Here is an 18,255-nt window from a genome sequence, read left to right as displayed (position 1 = left end):
CCTTCCTTCCTTCCTTCCTTCCTTCCTTCCTTCCTTCCTTCCTTCCTTCCTTCCTTTCACTGGGGGTGGGGTGGGGTATAAGAAGGTAAGAGGAAGGGAAATGAGAGGAAGAGAATATTCCCATCAGAGAGGGAAATAAAAAAGTCATTAACAGAGGCCAAAGTAACGAAAAGGAATTTTCACAATGCTATTTCCAAGAGAAGGGATGAGAAAGAAGAGGAGATGAGAGAGAAAGAGGTGGGTGAGAAAGGAGAGAAAAAGGAGAGAAAGGATAGGAAAGACAAAAAAGGGGATGAGAGAAAGAGAACAGCTCAAGGCTGACTCTGTTCCATACCTCCTTAAAAGAAGTTCTGGTTGATACCCTTTCATAGTATTCACATAACATGTACCAACCAGATCTAGAGCTGTAATCCTAGACAATGACTAAGAGTCTGGTGGGAAGACTCCATCCAAAGATGCCTTTCTCTCTCCTTTTTTCAGCTGGGATACTGCAGCTGCAGAGCTGGGGTTCATCCCAGGAAGCTTGCAGCTGTAAGGGGAAGAAAGGGAGCTGCCAGGTGCTAAATAATGGCCCTCAGACCAAATTAAACTTGGGAAAACAGGACTGACTCTTCTCTTTGCCAGAAGTTGTGTCCCTTGGAAACTGATCAGCGTGCCAAGCTACCAGGGAGGGATAGAAAAAAGAGAAAACCTATAGGATTTTGCTAATGCTGCAAAAAAAAAAAAAAAGAAAGAAAGAAAAAACCTCAATGGAACAACCCAGTTTAGTGCAGAGGCCATGGAAGCGCCAACACCAGGCACCATCTGCTATGGATTGCCCACTTAGCTCTAGGGTTCTGCCAACTTGAGATGGTCTATCGAGGAAACCCCAAAGCTGAAGCAACTACTATCACTGCACCTGTTCTCTTCACAATTGGGCCTTCTTTCCTCTGTCTAAGCATTTTATAACTGTGGGAAATTATCTCAAAAGAGAAACTGTTAAAAATGCCAACTCAGCATGGGAACACCAGCTTGATACTTCCAGCTGGATGGTATTTGGTTTAAAATACTATGCTATTTGACTTAGGAGATTTATTCCCTTTGCATAAGACCACATTTTTTTAAAGAGGGACATTGATTTCTTGACATCATTGTTCAAACCTCAAATATCAGGACACGATCACCACGATCACTCCAGTATATTCTCTTATTGAATGAGAAACCCAGAAGAAGGTGTGAGATGGAGGTAAACATTTGAAATGACTTTTTACCTAAATACAAAAGGTTTCTCCCTACTATTTATGAGATCTTATATTTTGCTTCTAAAATGACAAAATAATGTTAAGTTTTTCAGATTAGAATCAATCCAAAAACTGGGACATTGGATGCTTAGAACGTATTTCAACCTATGAAGGAGATGGGTATCAGTAAAACAAACATACTAGTGATGAACTCAGCCAGAAAGACTGCAGAGTAAGTCTGAGCACAGCATGACCTCTCTCTTCTGTCACCACATCCCAGTACAGTCTCAAAACTGAGACTTTTTTTGTTCAGCTTCACCACCATTACTATGGTTTTTCTATAACCTCCCACTCTATGATAACTGAATCACCTTCCTAAGCCAACCTTCTCTTCTACATTTTCAGAGTCAGTTTCTTCACACTGCTATGTGGGAACAGAGTAAGAAGAAAGTTTATGACATTTCCAAGATGAATTTTTTAGAGAGTTAACTTAAGAAAAAGAAAGTAGGATGGGATCCTTGATGGAAAATTAATCCAATGGAATACATGGCACAAACAATGAGAAAGAGATTAGGCTGCATAAAGCCCAAAGGAAACGAAATTGAAAGCATAACCCTAGCAGTTGGACTGGCAATTCTTAGGTCAATGACTCTCATCATTAATGCTAAAATAAGATACAGGGAGATGTTTTGTAGGTTCATAGATCTAGGAGAAAAGTAACTTTGAAGATGTCTTAAAGCTCTTTGTTTAGGACACTGATGCATTATTGGTAAAGTTGTGAAAAGACAACCATTCTGAAGAGCAACTTGGAATTATGTCCCACAGGGCTCTAAGACTTTGATACTCTACTGGGTCTAGAGATAATTAAGAGATAATTAAAAAAAAAAGAAAAAGAAAAGAAAAGGACTCACATTCACAAAAATGTTTGTAGCAGCCCTTTCTGTAGTGGCAAGGAAATGGAAATTGAGTAGCTGCCCATCAGTTGGGGAATGGCTGGATAAGTTATGATATATGAATGTTATGCAATATTATTGTTCTATATGAAATGATGAGCAGGCTGATTCCAGAAAAGCCTGCTCATACTGAGTGAACATTATACACAGCAACAGTGATGATCAGCTGTGATATATTTGGCTCTTTTCAACCATGTGGTGATTCAAGACAATTCCAATAGACTCAAGATGAAAAATATCATCCTCATTCAGAGAGATAACTATGGATATTGAATGTGGATTGTAGAATACTTGTTTTATTTGTTTGTTGTTTTTTTCTTTCTCGTGGTTTTTTCTCTTTTGATCTGATTTTTCTTATACAACATGAAAAATATGGAAATATGCTTAAAAGAATTGTACATATTTAACCTAGATCAGATTGCCTGCTGTCTTAGGAAAAGAGGAGGTAAGAGAGGGATGGAAAAATATTTGGAACACAAAGTTTTACAAAAATGAATTTTGAAAACTATCTTTACATGTATTTATTTATTATTATTATCATTATAGCTTTTTATTTACAAGATATATGCATGGGTAATTTTTCAGCATTGACAATTGCAAAACCTTTCGTTCCAATTTTCCCCCTCTTTCCCTCCACCCTCTCCTTTAGATGGCAGGTTGGCCAATACATGTTAAATATGTTAAAGTATAGGTTAAATACAATATTGTATACATGTCCATACAGTTATTTTGCTGTACAAAAAGAATCAGACTTTGAAATACTTTTACATGTATTTAGAAAAACAAAATAGTACTGTAAAAAAAAACAAAAAACAAAAAAAACCCTCTTATTTCGTAGACAATATTCCCTCATTCAAGAATACTATTATATATTTCAACCATGTTTAACATATATTGGACTACTTGCCATCTAGGGGAGGGCATGGGGGAAGGAGGGAGGGAATTGGAACACAGGGTTTTGCAAGGGTTAATGTTGAAGAATTTTCCATACATGTATTTTGAAAAATAAAAAGTCTTAGTAAAATAATTAATTTTAAAAACGAATATTGTTATCAGGAATTAGGCACAGAAAGGAGAAGCAAAATAGAGTAAATTATGAAATTCTTTACAATCAGCACATTTAGTGATAGAAGGAACAAAGCAGGAGTCAGCCAGGAGTTCTACCCTCCAAAGATTCAGTGCCACTAAAATATGAAGACAGAAGCTGGTTGAGACTCACTACCAACTGTAGATTCATTGAATGTACACAACTAAGATCACTGCCAACACTTTCCATTACTATTCCACTACAGCTTATGTGGCATAGAAGGCATCCCTGTCTCCTTAAATCTGAAGGAAGGAAAACAGTTAGGAAAGAGGGTTTATGCTGTGCCAGTATTGGCAGGAAGTAGTGATTGACAAGGACAATGAAGGTTTTTCACACAGGACTCTTAAGTAGTATGTGCTAGACTCACCTATATAGATGCTTCCCTAAACTCCTGAAACTAGATTAGTAAGAACAAGCATTGGTTTAGGTAAGATGCTCACCTGCCTTTTACTTTTATCTGGGCTATGATGATTTTTGCCAAAAAGTGGGATGCACAATTGTGTTATTTTTCACAGCATCTGCAGGATAGAGAGATGCAGGAGATACCAGGTACTGTACTCAAGGTGATCACTTCTAGTTCCGAGTGCTGGAATAGTGAGTGGTATCAGAACCTTGAACACGGACTCTGTCCCAAAGACTGAGGGCATAGGACAAGGAAAGAACTAAATAAGTCAGGATATAAGTAGGATATGTAGAATGATCTCAGTAACAGTACCTCACAGGATAGGGAGGTAACAATAACAGTAACTTCATATTTGTATCTTAAAGAATATAAAACATTTATCTATTTCCATTCTCACAACAACTCTGTGATAGTACCAATTTTACAGAAAAAGAAAAAAGCTGATAGGATAAGCATCTTGTGTTAAGTCAGAGATAACTGGTGGAGTTGGAACTTCAACTAAGGTCTTTTGGCTCAATCAAGCGCTTGTTCTAGTGCCACAGCTGCTTAATGAAGCTGTAATATTCTTGTGAAGTACTTTGACAATTGCAAAGAGGGGAAGAAGGGAACTGTAATTGCTCTGCACAACTGTTTGGTACATATATTAAAGCTCAGTGTGAGTACAGCCCAGTATTCTCCCTGGATAAATTCCCTTATCTTGTAATCACATCATTTTTAATATGGTTGTTTTCCCTATTAGAATTTAAATTCTTTGAGGTTTTTTGGCTTTTCTTTGTATCTCCAGTAGTTAATACAGTGCATGGCACCTAATAAATGCTCACTGACTGTACTTTTGATGTATGTATATATAATTTTATAATGTATATATAATTTTCTCATCTCTCTCTCCCCTAGACATAGAATGTAAGCTCTTCAAGGGATAAGGTGCCATTCATTTCTTTACTCATCCAACACTGGACACAATACCCTACACATAACAGGAACTTAAAATTTGTTGAAGGAAGTAAAGAAGGAAAAAAAAAATAACCATGTTTCTTTAAAGGAAAGTAAAGTAGGAGGGAGAAAACTGGTTTAAAAATGGAGAAAGAGGGGCAGCTAGGTGGATAGTGGATAGAGCACCAGCCCTAAAGTCAGGACTGGAGTTCAAATCTGGCCTCAGACACTTAACATTTCCTAGCTATGTGACCCTGGGCAAGTCACTTAACCCCAATCACCTCAGCCAAAAAAAAAAAAAAAAAAAAAAAAAAGATTTAAAAAAGAGCTACCTATTATACAAGGTGGTAGAATGTGACTAACTGCCTCTAGTATCATTTACACATTTATATACAGGCTGCTTTGCCCTGACTCTCTTGGTTATTCCCAATATGCCTTTTAGGATCCTACTTTATTAATAGGCCCTGGACTGAAGTACATTTCAGAGGACTAGATATAGTGACTTTATTGGAAACAAAGATGAAGCTAAGACAAGTTGGCTGCTTTACAGAAAACACAGAGTGGCTACAAATAGCCTGTTTTGGCCAAAGGAGTAGATGACACAGTGTCAGTCCCAATGATTCAGAGTTCCAGGCCCTCAAAAGAAAGGGCAGAGGAGAAAAAAAAAATTAGATGAGCAATCTGTGATTCTCTTGGGTTACCAATCATTTATTTTAGGAGAATGTCATGGCTCAGTTACTTACTTATATTTAAATCAGTTAAGGACAGCGGCTTAAAAAACAAACAAACAAAAAAAAAAAAACCAAAACACAACTTGGAAGTTTGCCTCTACAGAGCTCCACATGAAACTGCCTACCTTTTCCTAAGCTAAAACAAAAAAGATTCTTGAGATCGCTGTACCACAAAGCTGGAAGAGACTTTTAGAGATTATCTATTCCAATCCTGCATTTTACATATAAAGAAATTGAGGCTTAAAAACATTTTTGTGTCTTAGCCAAGATCTCATAGTCAACAGCAAAACCAGGGACCCAATCTATTAATTACATAATCTAATATTTTTCATTGCTTTATGCTGCCTTTCCAATTCTCTACCCTTCTGTGGGGTAAAATAGATTGTAAACAGAAGAGGAAGATGCTTCAACTGAGTTACTCTAGCAGAATGTTGTGGTTCAAAAAACCAAAAATTGTAACAATTACGCTGATGATCTATTTTTGATCACTTTGAGATACTTGTTCCTCAGTGCTCTAGGAGATCAGTTTCTGCAATAGAACAACACAGTTAGTTCTCTTTTCTCAGCTCTCTTCAGTGAAATCAACAACCAATAATCTGTATCTTCTGTGTGATAGCTGGCAATTTCTTTATCTGAAAGGAATGAAAATCTGGTAGATCTCCCCCCTCCTCTTCCACCAGTTAAACTAAGGAACTATTTTTGCAATTATACAAAAAAGAGCCCCTTTTCTGAAAAGAAAGGGACTCATAATTTATGGTCCTCTCCTGTACCTGGGAAGACAGTTTCTCATTTTCATAGATCATTACGTTTCTACAGAAATGAGGAAATGGCTTGAAGCTGGCAACCCAAGGAGAGTAAATTTCTGAAGTGTCACAAACACAGGGGGGAAAAGAATTTTTGCCTTTATAATGGGAATCAAAAACTTTTAAAATAGAAATAGTTCCTTCCTCTGAGATTGCAGATTTCTACTTGGGTTTGGTACCTAATGTTTTCATTGCTTGCTGCAGCAAAAAGCATAATGCTTTAGGCTCTTTTGCACACATCTAGAAACATTTCTGCTGAATAGAGCATGATTTCCAACCTTCTTCCCCATATAATAAATTGAACAACAGTGTATTTTAATCAAAAAACCTTTTTACTGTTTTACCAACACAGTCTTATTTTTGTGGAGGAGCCACAATAGAAGGAACTCTTAAATACTAGGATATTTATAGATCATTAAAATTGTTTGAGTGAAGTATAAAACTTTGGTACTATTCCCTAGTTACAGAGCATTGTGTAAAAGAATTGTCAGCAAGTCAGCTAATCATATATTAGTAAGTCAATTTACAAAATGGGGAGGGAAGACATCCTCCCTAGCTAGACAGAGGTTGGCAAACTACAGCTCCAGGGCCAAATTTAGCTGACTTTTTCCGCATGGTCTATGAGGTATGAATGATTTTTACATTTTTAAATGAGCTAAAATGCTTGGATGATTCAACCCCTTGACCACTGGGTTCATTGCCAAATTAGTTAACAGACAGATTTTCTTGTTAACAAAACCACCAAAGCCTTTCTAAGCAATAGGGAGCAGGGGAAATTAGATAGCCAAGAGAGCTAGGGCAGAGAAATGGGTTTTGGAACAATAAAAGAATAATGCTACAAAGACTCCAGGGTAAACAGAAGGGAGGCACTGGGCAAATGGGAAATGGAGGAATTGGGAATAGCAATTTGCATTGTATTAGAGAATTTTAAGCAAAGATATTTCTATATTAGGAATATTTCTTCAAGATGCATGGTAGAAGAGAGAAGAGTAGGGAACCTTTAGTCAAATGTGTTTACAAAACCCTTCATTCATAGCCCTTTCAGAGGAGGACTCTGTTCCATCTCATTTCAAGGAACCTGAGATGGTTATGGGGAAGGGGTGCTTAGCTGCTAGTTATTGTAGGGAGCTCATGCCTCAATAAGCACAGATATGCATCAGCTCTACCTCTCTTACGGGTGGCCCCACAGCACAGAAAGTGGAAACCTAGATGAGAAAAAACACAAAGATATCATAAACTAAGAAGTTTCTATTTGCTTATAGTAGAATGAACATGTTAAAAGTTTCTAAAAGCCTAAACTAAGAATAGGGAAATAGATTAAGTCCCATGGACCATTTTCAGACATGGAGTAACTTTTGGTAAAAAATGTGCCATTTTCAATAACATATATCAAAGAAAAGGTTTGGCAGGAGAATTCTATGAGCTGAAACAATACTTTCACCCCAAACCAAGAATCACATTTTTCTTTTGAGAAATATTAGATAGAAACTTCCTATTTTAGGTACCATTCTTCTACCACTCATTCTCCACAAGGTCATCACTGTTCTTAACAGAACACACATAGCACACATGCTTATGTTGCTTTCTATTAAATGGAACACCTATAAACCTGCCAAACTGCTGCTCCGAAACTGGTGAGGAAAAAAAAAAAATAGAAAATGTCCAAGATGCTACTGACATTTTTGAACTCCAAAGATGCCCAACATTATAGCATGATTCCTCCATACTCAACACTCTGATTTTGATGCCAGCTAAAGTGATTGATAAACCTAGCTCAAAACATCATAAGATTGTGTTGCTGCAAGAGTATATCACACACACACATAGCTTCACAGTCAACAGGATGACATTGATACTTTCCTATCAAAATAGGGATAAACAAGTCTATCTATCACTTAATGTATTTCCTGAATTTTAAGACTTAGACTAAATGTTTCCGTACAAATATCACAGGATTGTTAAATGTTACTAATGTAACCAAAGAAAATAGTTGTGATTAAGTCCCAAACTGGTCCTATTCTATTTTCTCTCTAAAACACAAAAATGTATTGTCTAATCACAGTGGTTTTAAAAAGTCATTTATTTAAGTCCTAGTTATAAGGAAGACCTAAATTTTGGTTCCTGACCCCACCCAGAACTGTGTTTGTGGAGCAACAGACTGCTTTTCACAGAGAAGGAATGGTTTCAAGTCACTTGACAAAATGTGTATTTGTGTAGCACCACAGTTATAACTCTATATAAATGTATCTACTGTTGCTGAGCTCCTGAAAATTCAGATTCAATTTTGGGGGCAAGGAAGAAAGAGATGAGGAAAACAAAATGCTCAAAAGTAATATCAAGTTGTACATATATAATCTATATCAAATTGCTTGGTCTCTTGGGAAGGGAGAAAAAAATTTGAAACTCAAATCTTAAAAAGTGAATGTTGAATACTATCTTTACATGTAATTGGGATAAATAAAATACTAAGTAAAAAAAGATAATTATTAAAAGATGTGGTAAATGCAAATTTGAGAGGGGGACAAAAGGAACCGGATTTCAAAAGAAGAGATAATTAAAACAAAGATGGTTTTACAAGCAGTAGATAGCTCTGCAATGAGGGTTATTTTAATGTGTAGAGCAAAACAGAGCTGGCCTTAATACTGGAGCCTCTCCCTGTGTTTTCAGGGCAGAAGCATTTCCGTAGGAGATGAAATGACATCATCTACCAGCAGAGAAACTAAGGGCTTGTGTGTAGTTAACTTCAGTATTTGCAGTTATATATATAAAACTTTGGGAACCTGCAGGCTAGACAGCTATGCATTCCTCAAACTACTGAATCTTCAGGCTATTTCCCAGACTGTTCACAGAAGAGCTGTCTCAAAGAATTATAGAACAATTTAAATCTGGTTTCAAATGTGGCAATGATTTCTGCACAGGTCAGCTAGAAGTAAAAGAATTGAACAGCTAATTACCATGATCTCTCACCTGACATAGCAGAGCCTTTTAAAATACATCAGTCAACCAAGAAAGTCTTGTTTACTGGACAAGTTCTCTGGAGAAATAGTTCTGTTCTAGTTATTTGCAGTCTGGGTACTCATTCTCTTTACTCTCCCAGAGGTGGGAGGCACAATATGTTCTTTGGCTCAAAAAAACCCTCACAACTCTATCTTAAATGCCATCCGCCTCTTGAGAAGTATAGCTGAGCACAGCTCAAGCAAAGTGTTGAGAAAAGACACCCCCCCTCACCTCCACATTCAATAATGACTTGATCAGGAATATATAGATAAAAATTAACTCAATGGAAATTTTCTTTTTCTTAAAAATATATAGCTGGCTGGGGGGTAGCATTTAAAAGAATAGGATATTCCTAGAGAACAAATCTATTAGCCAAATTAGTTGGGTAATTCTGGGGTCATCTTGGTTGATAGATCTGTAAAGTCTGTGTGTATTGGGGGAGGAGGGAGTGGACTAAAAACCAGTCTGACAAACCCAGCAGGCATGTTCTCCTCCAACAACTCCACCAATAACTAACTGCCTGACCTTAAGCAATTCACTTCTCTGGACACAGTTCCCTGACTTTAGTCTAGCTCTCTTGTCTCTTTTTTAGCTCTATGTCTATTACTCTTTTTGCAGGAGAGAATTAAGATTCTCAGCTGTAACAAATATTTGTTCTCCATGGCACCAAACTCTGCCCAAGATTTGTAACAAACTCTCATCCCTCCCATAAAAGTCTGTTAAGTGGCCAATAGATATTTAATATTTCTGGACTATTGCTCCTTTCAATCACCATTCCCAAACACAGTTCCAACTACCGTAGGGAAACTATCAATATAAAATTGTATTATATGCATCCTCAGCATCCAGCAAAGTGCCTCATATGCTCAGTGTTTGTCAAGGTAAAGCCTCATTTTTTTAGAACGAACTACAAGGTTGTCAACAACTGTCCCAAATATGTTCTATAATTCAAAATAGCACAGAATAGAACAAAAGTGTTAACTAAATTTGTCACTATTCTATCATCAGATTCTTATAACATAGGACTCTGATTTTTACTATATATATCATCAACAAAAATCTTGAGGATTATTGGCTTTATTTGTCACTCTATTTGAGAAAGCAAAAATACCTAATGATTTCATGAAACTCCACCCTGCTTTCATATCCATCTCTTCTACTACTTTAACCCTCATTCCTGACCTAGTGCCTACTTATTTAGATTGCATATTCACTTAGAAGCCAGGCCAGGCAAACAAAACAAGCTATCAGTAACATGAGATTTCCTAGAACCTGACAATCTTTTCAACCAACTTAGGATCACCAAAGACAATAAGAGATCCATGAATAAAATGTCTACATGTAAAATATTTTACATAGCATCATATCTGCTGGCTACAGGAGAGATGAATCTTGAAGCAGTGTTTAAAAGTGGAAAAAACATAAATATAAAAGTAGACTGCAAGATGAAATGAAGAAAACAAGATCAACACCCAGAAAGAGGAAATTAAACCCACTTTTTTGATGAAAAAGGGTGGGGATGTGGGATACAGGAAAGAAAACAGGCTCAGTAAGAGGTTCCTTTCTGGAGGAAATAGAATCAGATCAAACCCTTTCTCAGAAGCTGGACTTAGAGCACAGCAGAATGGAGATTCTCACTCCTAAGCTATCATAAAGCACCTGAAACATCCCAGTTGAGTGAGAGAATAAAAGGAGAGAGAGAGACTGGGAACTTTGGTAACTTGGGAGCTTAGTATCAAAAGGGGTATTCTGACACCTCCCAAGAAAGCACCTGGCAGGTTTACCAGAGAAAATAACCCCTTCCCTGCCTTGATCTGTTATAATCTATTGTTCACCTTCAAAGGCTTTCCATTTTGCTCCTCAAAAATTAGGTTTTTAAGGATTTAGTTGTTATGTAATGGAAAGACAAAGGTATAATAATCAGCAGTTTTGTAACAGCTTAAAAAAGTTTACAAAGATCATCAACAGGGTCAAAAACAAAAATAAAAAGTATAGCAGGACACTCTTCCAGTCAAACCTAGTTCACACGTTCCTAATTGGTATCAAGCACTGAGTACATGCAGAATTAATTCATTCAACTTGTCATGAACAAATAATCATAAAGTATAAATGATTATGTCAGGAGCAATGGAAAACTAACACCAAATCTGCATTTCCTTTAACACTCTTAGAGACCCACAAGAAAAGAAGAAAACAAACTTCCAGCAGGACAATTATAGCCCTCCCTTTAAAAAACAAACAACCAACAACAAACTCTTCCTTCTCCCCCCCCCCACCAAATTCCAGAACCTACAAATAAAGTGATACCTAAGTAGAATAAGAGGGAGAATCGAGAAGTAAAGTAGATCTCGAAAAGTAAGTTCATTAGATTAAGTTTTAGGTAGTATACATTTACAAATTTAATTTTTCCCCTTAGGTTTCACTAACAAGATGGCTCACTTAACCCTAAACTCCTTGTAACTCCTAAAGAGAAAGTCTGTCAGGTCAGCCTAGAAATTGCTTATGATGTATGCAGTGAACACAGACGAAAAAAAAAAAAAAAAGTCCTCAACAAGAACGGTTGCACTACGGGGTTATCAGATTACAGCACAGTTTACTGGTCGGGCACTGCCAGAGAGAACAAAGGCATCACAGCCATAGAGGGATGAGTGGGCCTCAATAGGAAAAAGACCCAAACAAAAAAAAATGACCCAATGTCATATACTTTGTTTTTTGCGTCTTTTTTTTTTTTTTTTTTTTTTTTGAGTTGGTGGTTAGAAAGAGAGTAAACTGGGTGGAATCAAGAACACAGCAGTAAAGCTACCTCCACTTAGTATTCCTGATATGCAAAAGAGAATGGGGACAACTTCAGACATATGTTGTGATGACAGTTTAGAAAGCATTGCTCACCAAGTGAGACTACTGTTCTGGGCCATCAGGAATCAGAGCGAGCTACAGTTCATGGATATCTAAGAAATCAAATGCATTTCCACAGGAGTCAGACGTCACTTCATCATTCTATGTTTATTTCAGGTGACCCAATTCCACTAACCTCCAAATCGAGCAAATAAAAGGAAGGATCTGATCCCTTTCAATAATGGGAGTGGAAGTTCTAGGCTAAGTAGTATATTTCAAGCCTTGGTGGACTGAGAGGAGCTGGAAACAAAGACTGGGAAAAGGATGCTGCACACTGGTGTGACAGATGGCTGCCCTGTCAGCCCTTACACATCATCTTTAATTTTATTAAGATGGTGTCATTGACCCAAATAATAAAGACTGGAAGAAGAAAACCTCCTATACAACCCACAAAGTTCAAGCAAAATAACAAACTTGTGCCACTACTCATTAACAAAATATAAGAATGAACCTGATAGTGACTGACACCAGTCATTGTCTCCCCAAAGTCCAAACATGTTAATTACCCCACTGGGAAGAGATGTTAAGCAACTCTTCTTGCTTGTGATTTGCTACACCCTGTATTTCAATTTGTAAACTGATCATTAAGGAGGCCTGATGGACAAACAATCTGAAAGCAGGCAGGAGACTGAGTTCTGGGGTTTAATAATGATGGAGACCAATCTTCTTTTGAAGACTGGCCCTTCCTGACAGCGATGTCAAAATTTTGCAAACATAGAGATTGAAGAGTGACTCTTCTATAAAGAAGCTACCTACATTTCAGTCTTGCTAGATAAGGCTGCCTGTGGAATTCCAAAATTCTATTGAAACACTAACACTGTTTAAAGAATGAGGAGCATCACGATGGAAAAATGATCAGAACACATGTCATGTCCCCAGAATGGTATCTCATAAATATTTAGGAAAGCATAAGTTATCTCCTATTTGTGCCAATCTCCTAATTCTCCTGTAGCCTGAGGTACCTTTATCTTCTCCAATCACACATAAAATCTCCTTCTTATTAACTTTTTGGCACTAGGACAAGTTTCTGAAAAACATATCCATGGAGGGAAAGACAGCATTAGATTAACATAAAAAGTACCCATATACACTTTGTACATATATAGAGAGATGCAAATGCATCATACTACATGTGTGTAAAAGCATGCCTCTTACTTCAAGTTTTCAGACACATTATCTGTAATGAAAAATATTTACGAAAGTAAAAATAGTTTGATTGCAAGAAATTATATAATTACATAAAGTGCTTAAAAAAAAGATGTATAAATTTACTGAATGTTTTCATATCTATTAAAACATATGTGGCAAAACACAACCCACATCTAACAAATGACTATCGGGGGAAAAACAAGAGAGCTAACAATACATACACATTTCTTTTTTTTAACTTCCAGCTGACAGCATTTACAAGACTGACCAAAGGACACAAGGTCCACAAGGTTAAGAAGTGTAAACTAAAAATATGGAGAATTAGACTTCTGTGGAGCAGGAAAAGAGGGGTGAGAATGGAGGGGAAAATACCACTAAGTGACAAACAGATGTTTCCTCCTTATTGTTAAACCTATCCATCTGGTCAATTTGTCCAGAAAAGAGCCTTAATCAAAGTTTCAGAAAACAAACTTCCACAGGTAATTCAGTAGTAACAGATCCCACTTCCCCCCCCCCCCAGTTAATAATGACAAATCTGATTAAAGATCATATACAACTTTTCTATTCTTACTGAGGGGAGAGAGGGTGACTTCTAGCCAAGAAGCAAAGAACTCAAGAACTCAAGCTCTGAGCGACTCCCCCAAATACGTGCAACAGAAAGAAAACTTCTGACTACATTCAGCTTATTAAGGGTGTGAGAGCCAGGTCCCAGAAAATCATCTGATCCATTCCAAGTAGGAAGAGAAAGGGTGGAAGAGAGGAGGGAGACCAGAGGCTTCGCGCACCCGGACGTCGCCAGGAACCATTTAAGGCAGATTTTGGGCACGTCCAGGAGCATTCCCATCTCACTGGAGGTGCTCAGAGCCCATTTCATACCCTCTGTTTCCAAAGAGGGGCCTCCCACCCCAAGTTTTCTAGGAGATCTCTCCTCCTCCCCCAGCCCTTTGCACCATTCCTCTCCAATCCCTGACTCACATCCCCTTCCTCCCCCAACACCACACTTTCCCTCCCACATACACTCTGCTGTTTTTTCTTCTGGGCTCAGCCCACTCCCAGTCTCCCCCAAGTTCTGCCCGTCCTGACACCGCTCTTCAGTGGCCTCCTTTCCCAAGCGTCGGCCCCCTCAGTCCATCCTTTGGCCCCCCCACGTCCCCCCCCAATCCTCGGGCCTCATTCCCAAACCCGACGGCAAGCCAGGCCCCACCTTGGCCCCCAGGTTCTCCTTGGGAGACCCCTGTTTCTGGCTCTCCTCAGGTTCTCTCCCCTGCTTTCTGACCCCACCTCTCCGGCCACTAACTCTTCAGCCACTTCGAGCCCCGCGTCCCCCGCCCAGGAGTCCTTGTTCTTTTGGGGGGCGTCTCTCTTGGACGCCCCCCAAATGATCGGGACCCCTACAAGCGGCCCCTCTTAATTCCTCCCCTAACTCTGAACTTTCCCAGCCGAGGGTCCCCGCTCTCGGCCCTCTCCCCCGGCTTTGGCACTCACTCCCCCCCAGACCCGAGTCCGGCTCCAGCCCCACCCCTGCAGGCCCCTCCCTCGGGGCCCCCTCCCGGGACTCCCGCCTCACCTAAATTGGAGGTGCAGCTACTGCTCCCCAACTCCAAGGAGGTCGACGTCGACCCGGAGGACGACGCCATCTTGGCAGCCCCCTCCCCCCACCCCGGCGCCCTCGCTCCGTCTCAGGGCTTTTTTCCTTTACGACGTCGAATCTCCCCTCACAGGCTCCGCAGGTAGCCCGCTTCCCGCCGGCCGGCGCCCCCCTCCTCGAGGGCCTCCCTCAGACGCGTCTGGCCGGCTCCGGACCCGGCTCAGGACCGCACCATTCGTCCGGCACAGGGGGATTCTCCCCCTCTCTCGCGCTCAGCCACCTTAAAGATCTCAAATGAAACTGCTTTCCCCCTCTACCCTAGAAACTCTTTGGTGTCGCCCGGACCGCTTTGGCCACGCCTCCGGGCGGAACCACACCTAAAGGAAAAAGGGGGCGTGGGAAGTCTCCGCTGAGCGAATCCCAACCCCTGCCAAAGACTTGTTTATCGTCCAACTCCGCCGTTCCACACTAAGTGTCTAGGAAAATCCGGGTCCCACGCATGCGCTCCGGGTCCTCCTTCGCCCGCGTTCCAGCCTACATTCTTGGTGGGCGGGCGCAGAAGGTCGGGGAAGCCAATCTGGGCACGTCCATCGGTCACAGGATGTCGGCCTCACACGCCCCAGCAAATCCCCGGAGACTCCGGTGGGGGTGGGGAGGAGAAGACTAGAGCGCTCGGCGTTCTTACACTATGGTGGCCCGAGTGGGTCATACAGCGTGTCCCGCTGCGGAGTGGGCTAGAGTCCAGAAGATCCTAAAGCAGGCAGTGTCCGAAAGCTAGCAACGAAGGAAAGAGGACTTCATAGCAAGTCTAGAAACTTTGAGCTCGGTCACCGGGTCAAGCTCCAAAAGTCCTAACTCCGAGGGGTCATTAGGCCCTGTCTATGTAAACTTCCCATTCAGGACCCCTTTTCCTGAGAAATGTTTGCGTGACCTCGGGCATATAGATATACAAAAAAAGGCAAATTAAACATTTACTACTAATAAATCGTAACGTCGCCACCCCCTTATTCAGATTAAAGACCCCGATAGGGTTGACCCCCACACTTTAAGGTGGGCTTTACACGGACCCCTCCCTCCTGATATCCATCGCGATCTTCTTTCCCCTCGTGTTCTTTCATTTCACACACTTTTCTCGTGCTTTTCTCACGAGCTTTTTATTTATTTTATAATTATAAAAAAATTTTTGACAGTATAGATGCATGAGTAACTTTTTTTAATAACATTATCCCTTGTATTCATTTTTCCAAATTTTCCCCTCCCTCCCCAGATGACAGACAATCCCATACATTCTGCATGTGTTACAGTATAACCTAGATACAATATATGTCTCTCGAGCTTCTTAACTCATCTCCGCCCCACCCGTCAAGCACATGGTGCCCACAGGAAGCACCTGCCAAATAATGGTTGGACGAGTGCAGTGCGCCGCGGGGGTCAGTGCGTCCCATCACCTGACCGCGTGCACCAGCTATCATTGCTCTCAGTCAAGAACTCGCGTGGGGTCCCAGAAAAAAGACCTAGAACAGAATTCGCGCGTTTTCTTCCTCTCATCTTCGGAAACATGATGGAAATGTGGAGAAGAGGAGGGAAATCCTGTCCAAGCGTTGTCAAGATCCGTTCTTCCCCGTCTCCATTTTAATGTTTAGTTCGTCAGTTTTCTCTCGGGGAAGGAATGTCAGGGGTAGAAAGTCCCAGGCATCCGCCCCGCGCTTGGCTGAACCCCGTGAACTTTCCTATCTCTTAGGCTTAAAAGTCAAGCGCTCCCGGGATTGCTCTCTGCTGCCACCTACTGGGCGGATTGTTTTGGTTTCTCCCCAGATAGTGGGTGCTCCACCCAAGCTGTGGGAGAACAGGAAGGGGTAGTCTCATATATTATAATATATAATTATAATATTACAAATATGTAAATATAATATATTTACATAATAGGTAACAGATATATAAATATAATAATATATTATATATATATTATAATCCAGCTGAGTGGCTTTAAGGAAATTATTCACCTTTTTGTTCTTGTTCAGTCGGATCCGATTCCTTCTCCCAGTTCCTTTTACAGATGAGGAAACTGAGGCAGGCAGGGATAAGTGACTTGTCCAGGGCCCACCAGCGGGTGTCTGAGGCCAGAGTTGAAGGGAGGAAGAGGAGACACTGGATGATACAGTGTCCAGCTGCCCATAACCTTCCTAGAGTTCTATTATTTCATCTGTAAAAGAGTTTATAGAAACATATTCCTGTGGAAATCGTTCCAGAGAAGACAATCTCTCTCCAGGGGCTTTGGGCTTTGGGTTTGTTTGTTTTTTTATATGCTGAGTCACTTCTACAACCAGCAGTTAGGAGAATAAAGTCGAGATTAAATAAAGTCAGATTAAATCTGACCAATAGGAAATTCAGTCATATGAAGGAAACCCATCCCCCTCAGCGATACATCTGTATCCAGGAGAGAGTGGGGTTCCGCAGGCCGCTGTCTCCCAGCTTCATTCTGGCCTAGGAAATCTTAGTTCTTTTCTCCACGAAAAGGAATCACAGTAAAGGTTAATTATATATATTCATGATTAAATAAGAGGGGTTAAGAAATGGGCAAGGACTTAATGAGGGATTCCTCCTTCTCAATTTTGACTCACGCAGAGGAGGTATGCTGTTCTGCAAGGCAGCCCCCCACCCCCTTCTCTGCGGCAATCTGTTTGACTCATATCCCTGATCTTCCCCAGCAGCATTCCTGGCATAGCACATGAGGACAAAGATGATGTGGCAGGGTGTGGGGGGCAAGGGCAGGGCAGATTGGCTTCTTCAGGAAGTGGGAAAAGGGGGGCTCCATCTCTGTTTCCACTAGAAAAGGGGAAATGGCATGGTGCCTCTAAAAAGAATCAGAGATGACATGTATTGGTTAACCTGCCATCTTGGGGGGGGGAGGGGAAAAATTAGAACAAAAGGTTTGGCAATTGTCAATGCTGTAAAATTACCCATGCAAATATCTGGTAAATAAAATGTTGATCTCTATTAATCTGGGTAAGAGTCAGACTCCATCTCTACCTCAACTAATGAAAAAGAACTGCCTTTGTTAGTTTAGGACACTTCTTGATGTGATGTTGTTACTTGAATATTTCTAGTAAACTCATGTTTGTCGCCAGAGGTTCTCAAACTACGGCCGGGCCAGAGGCGGCCGCTGAGGACGTTTATGCGGGCCAGGTTATGGCAAACGGGCTGAGGGGCAGAGACAGCGTGAGCTTTTGTTGTTACTCTAGTCCGGCCTCCCACAGTCGGAGGGACAGGGAACTGGCCCCTACTTAAAAGTTTGAGGGCCGCTGGAACAATAAAGAGGCAGCGCAGCTAGATTGCGCAGTGGACAGAGCACCCGCCCTGAAGTCAGGGGGACCCGAGTTCAGACACTTAACCCTTCCTGGCTGTGGGACCCTGGGCAAGTCACTTAACCCCAATTGCCTCAGGGAAGAAAAAATAATGAAGAGGCCCTAGGCTAACGGTATGTGTGCATATGACA

At 40.6% G+C, this 18,255-nt stretch overlaps 1 protein-coding gene across 2 annotated transcripts in view; it reads right to left on the bottom strand.

Moving 5' to 3' along the window:
• LOC141541185 (26S proteasome non-ATPase regulatory subunit 4) overlaps window positions 1-15,260 on the bottom strand; it is a 50,775-nt gene extending 35,515 nt beyond the window's left edge. The window contains exon 1 of one of the 2 annotated variants that reach the window (XM_074265355.1): window positions 14,739-15,260. In XM_074265355.1, coding sequence (XP_074121456.1) covers window positions 14,739-14,808 — 70 coding nt within the window. In that variant the 5' untranslated portion in view covers window positions 14,809-15,260. The remainder of the gene's footprint in view (window positions 1-14,738) is intronic. The other variant, XM_074265358.1, reaches the window with a different exon arrangement.
• Between the last annotated feature and the right edge of the window lie 2,995 nt (window positions 15,261-18,255).

This window comes from Sminthopsis crassicaudata, chromosome 4 (genome assembly GCF_048593235.1).
Source record: "Sminthopsis crassicaudata isolate SCR6 chromosome 4, ASM4859323v1, whole genome shotgun sequence".
NCBI lineage: Eukaryota > Metazoa > Chordata > Mammalia > Dasyuromorphia > Dasyuridae > Sminthopsis > Sminthopsis crassicaudata.
The sequence above is the reverse complement of the archived record's forward strand: the minus strand, read 5'-3'. Positions and strand labels throughout refer to the sequence as shown.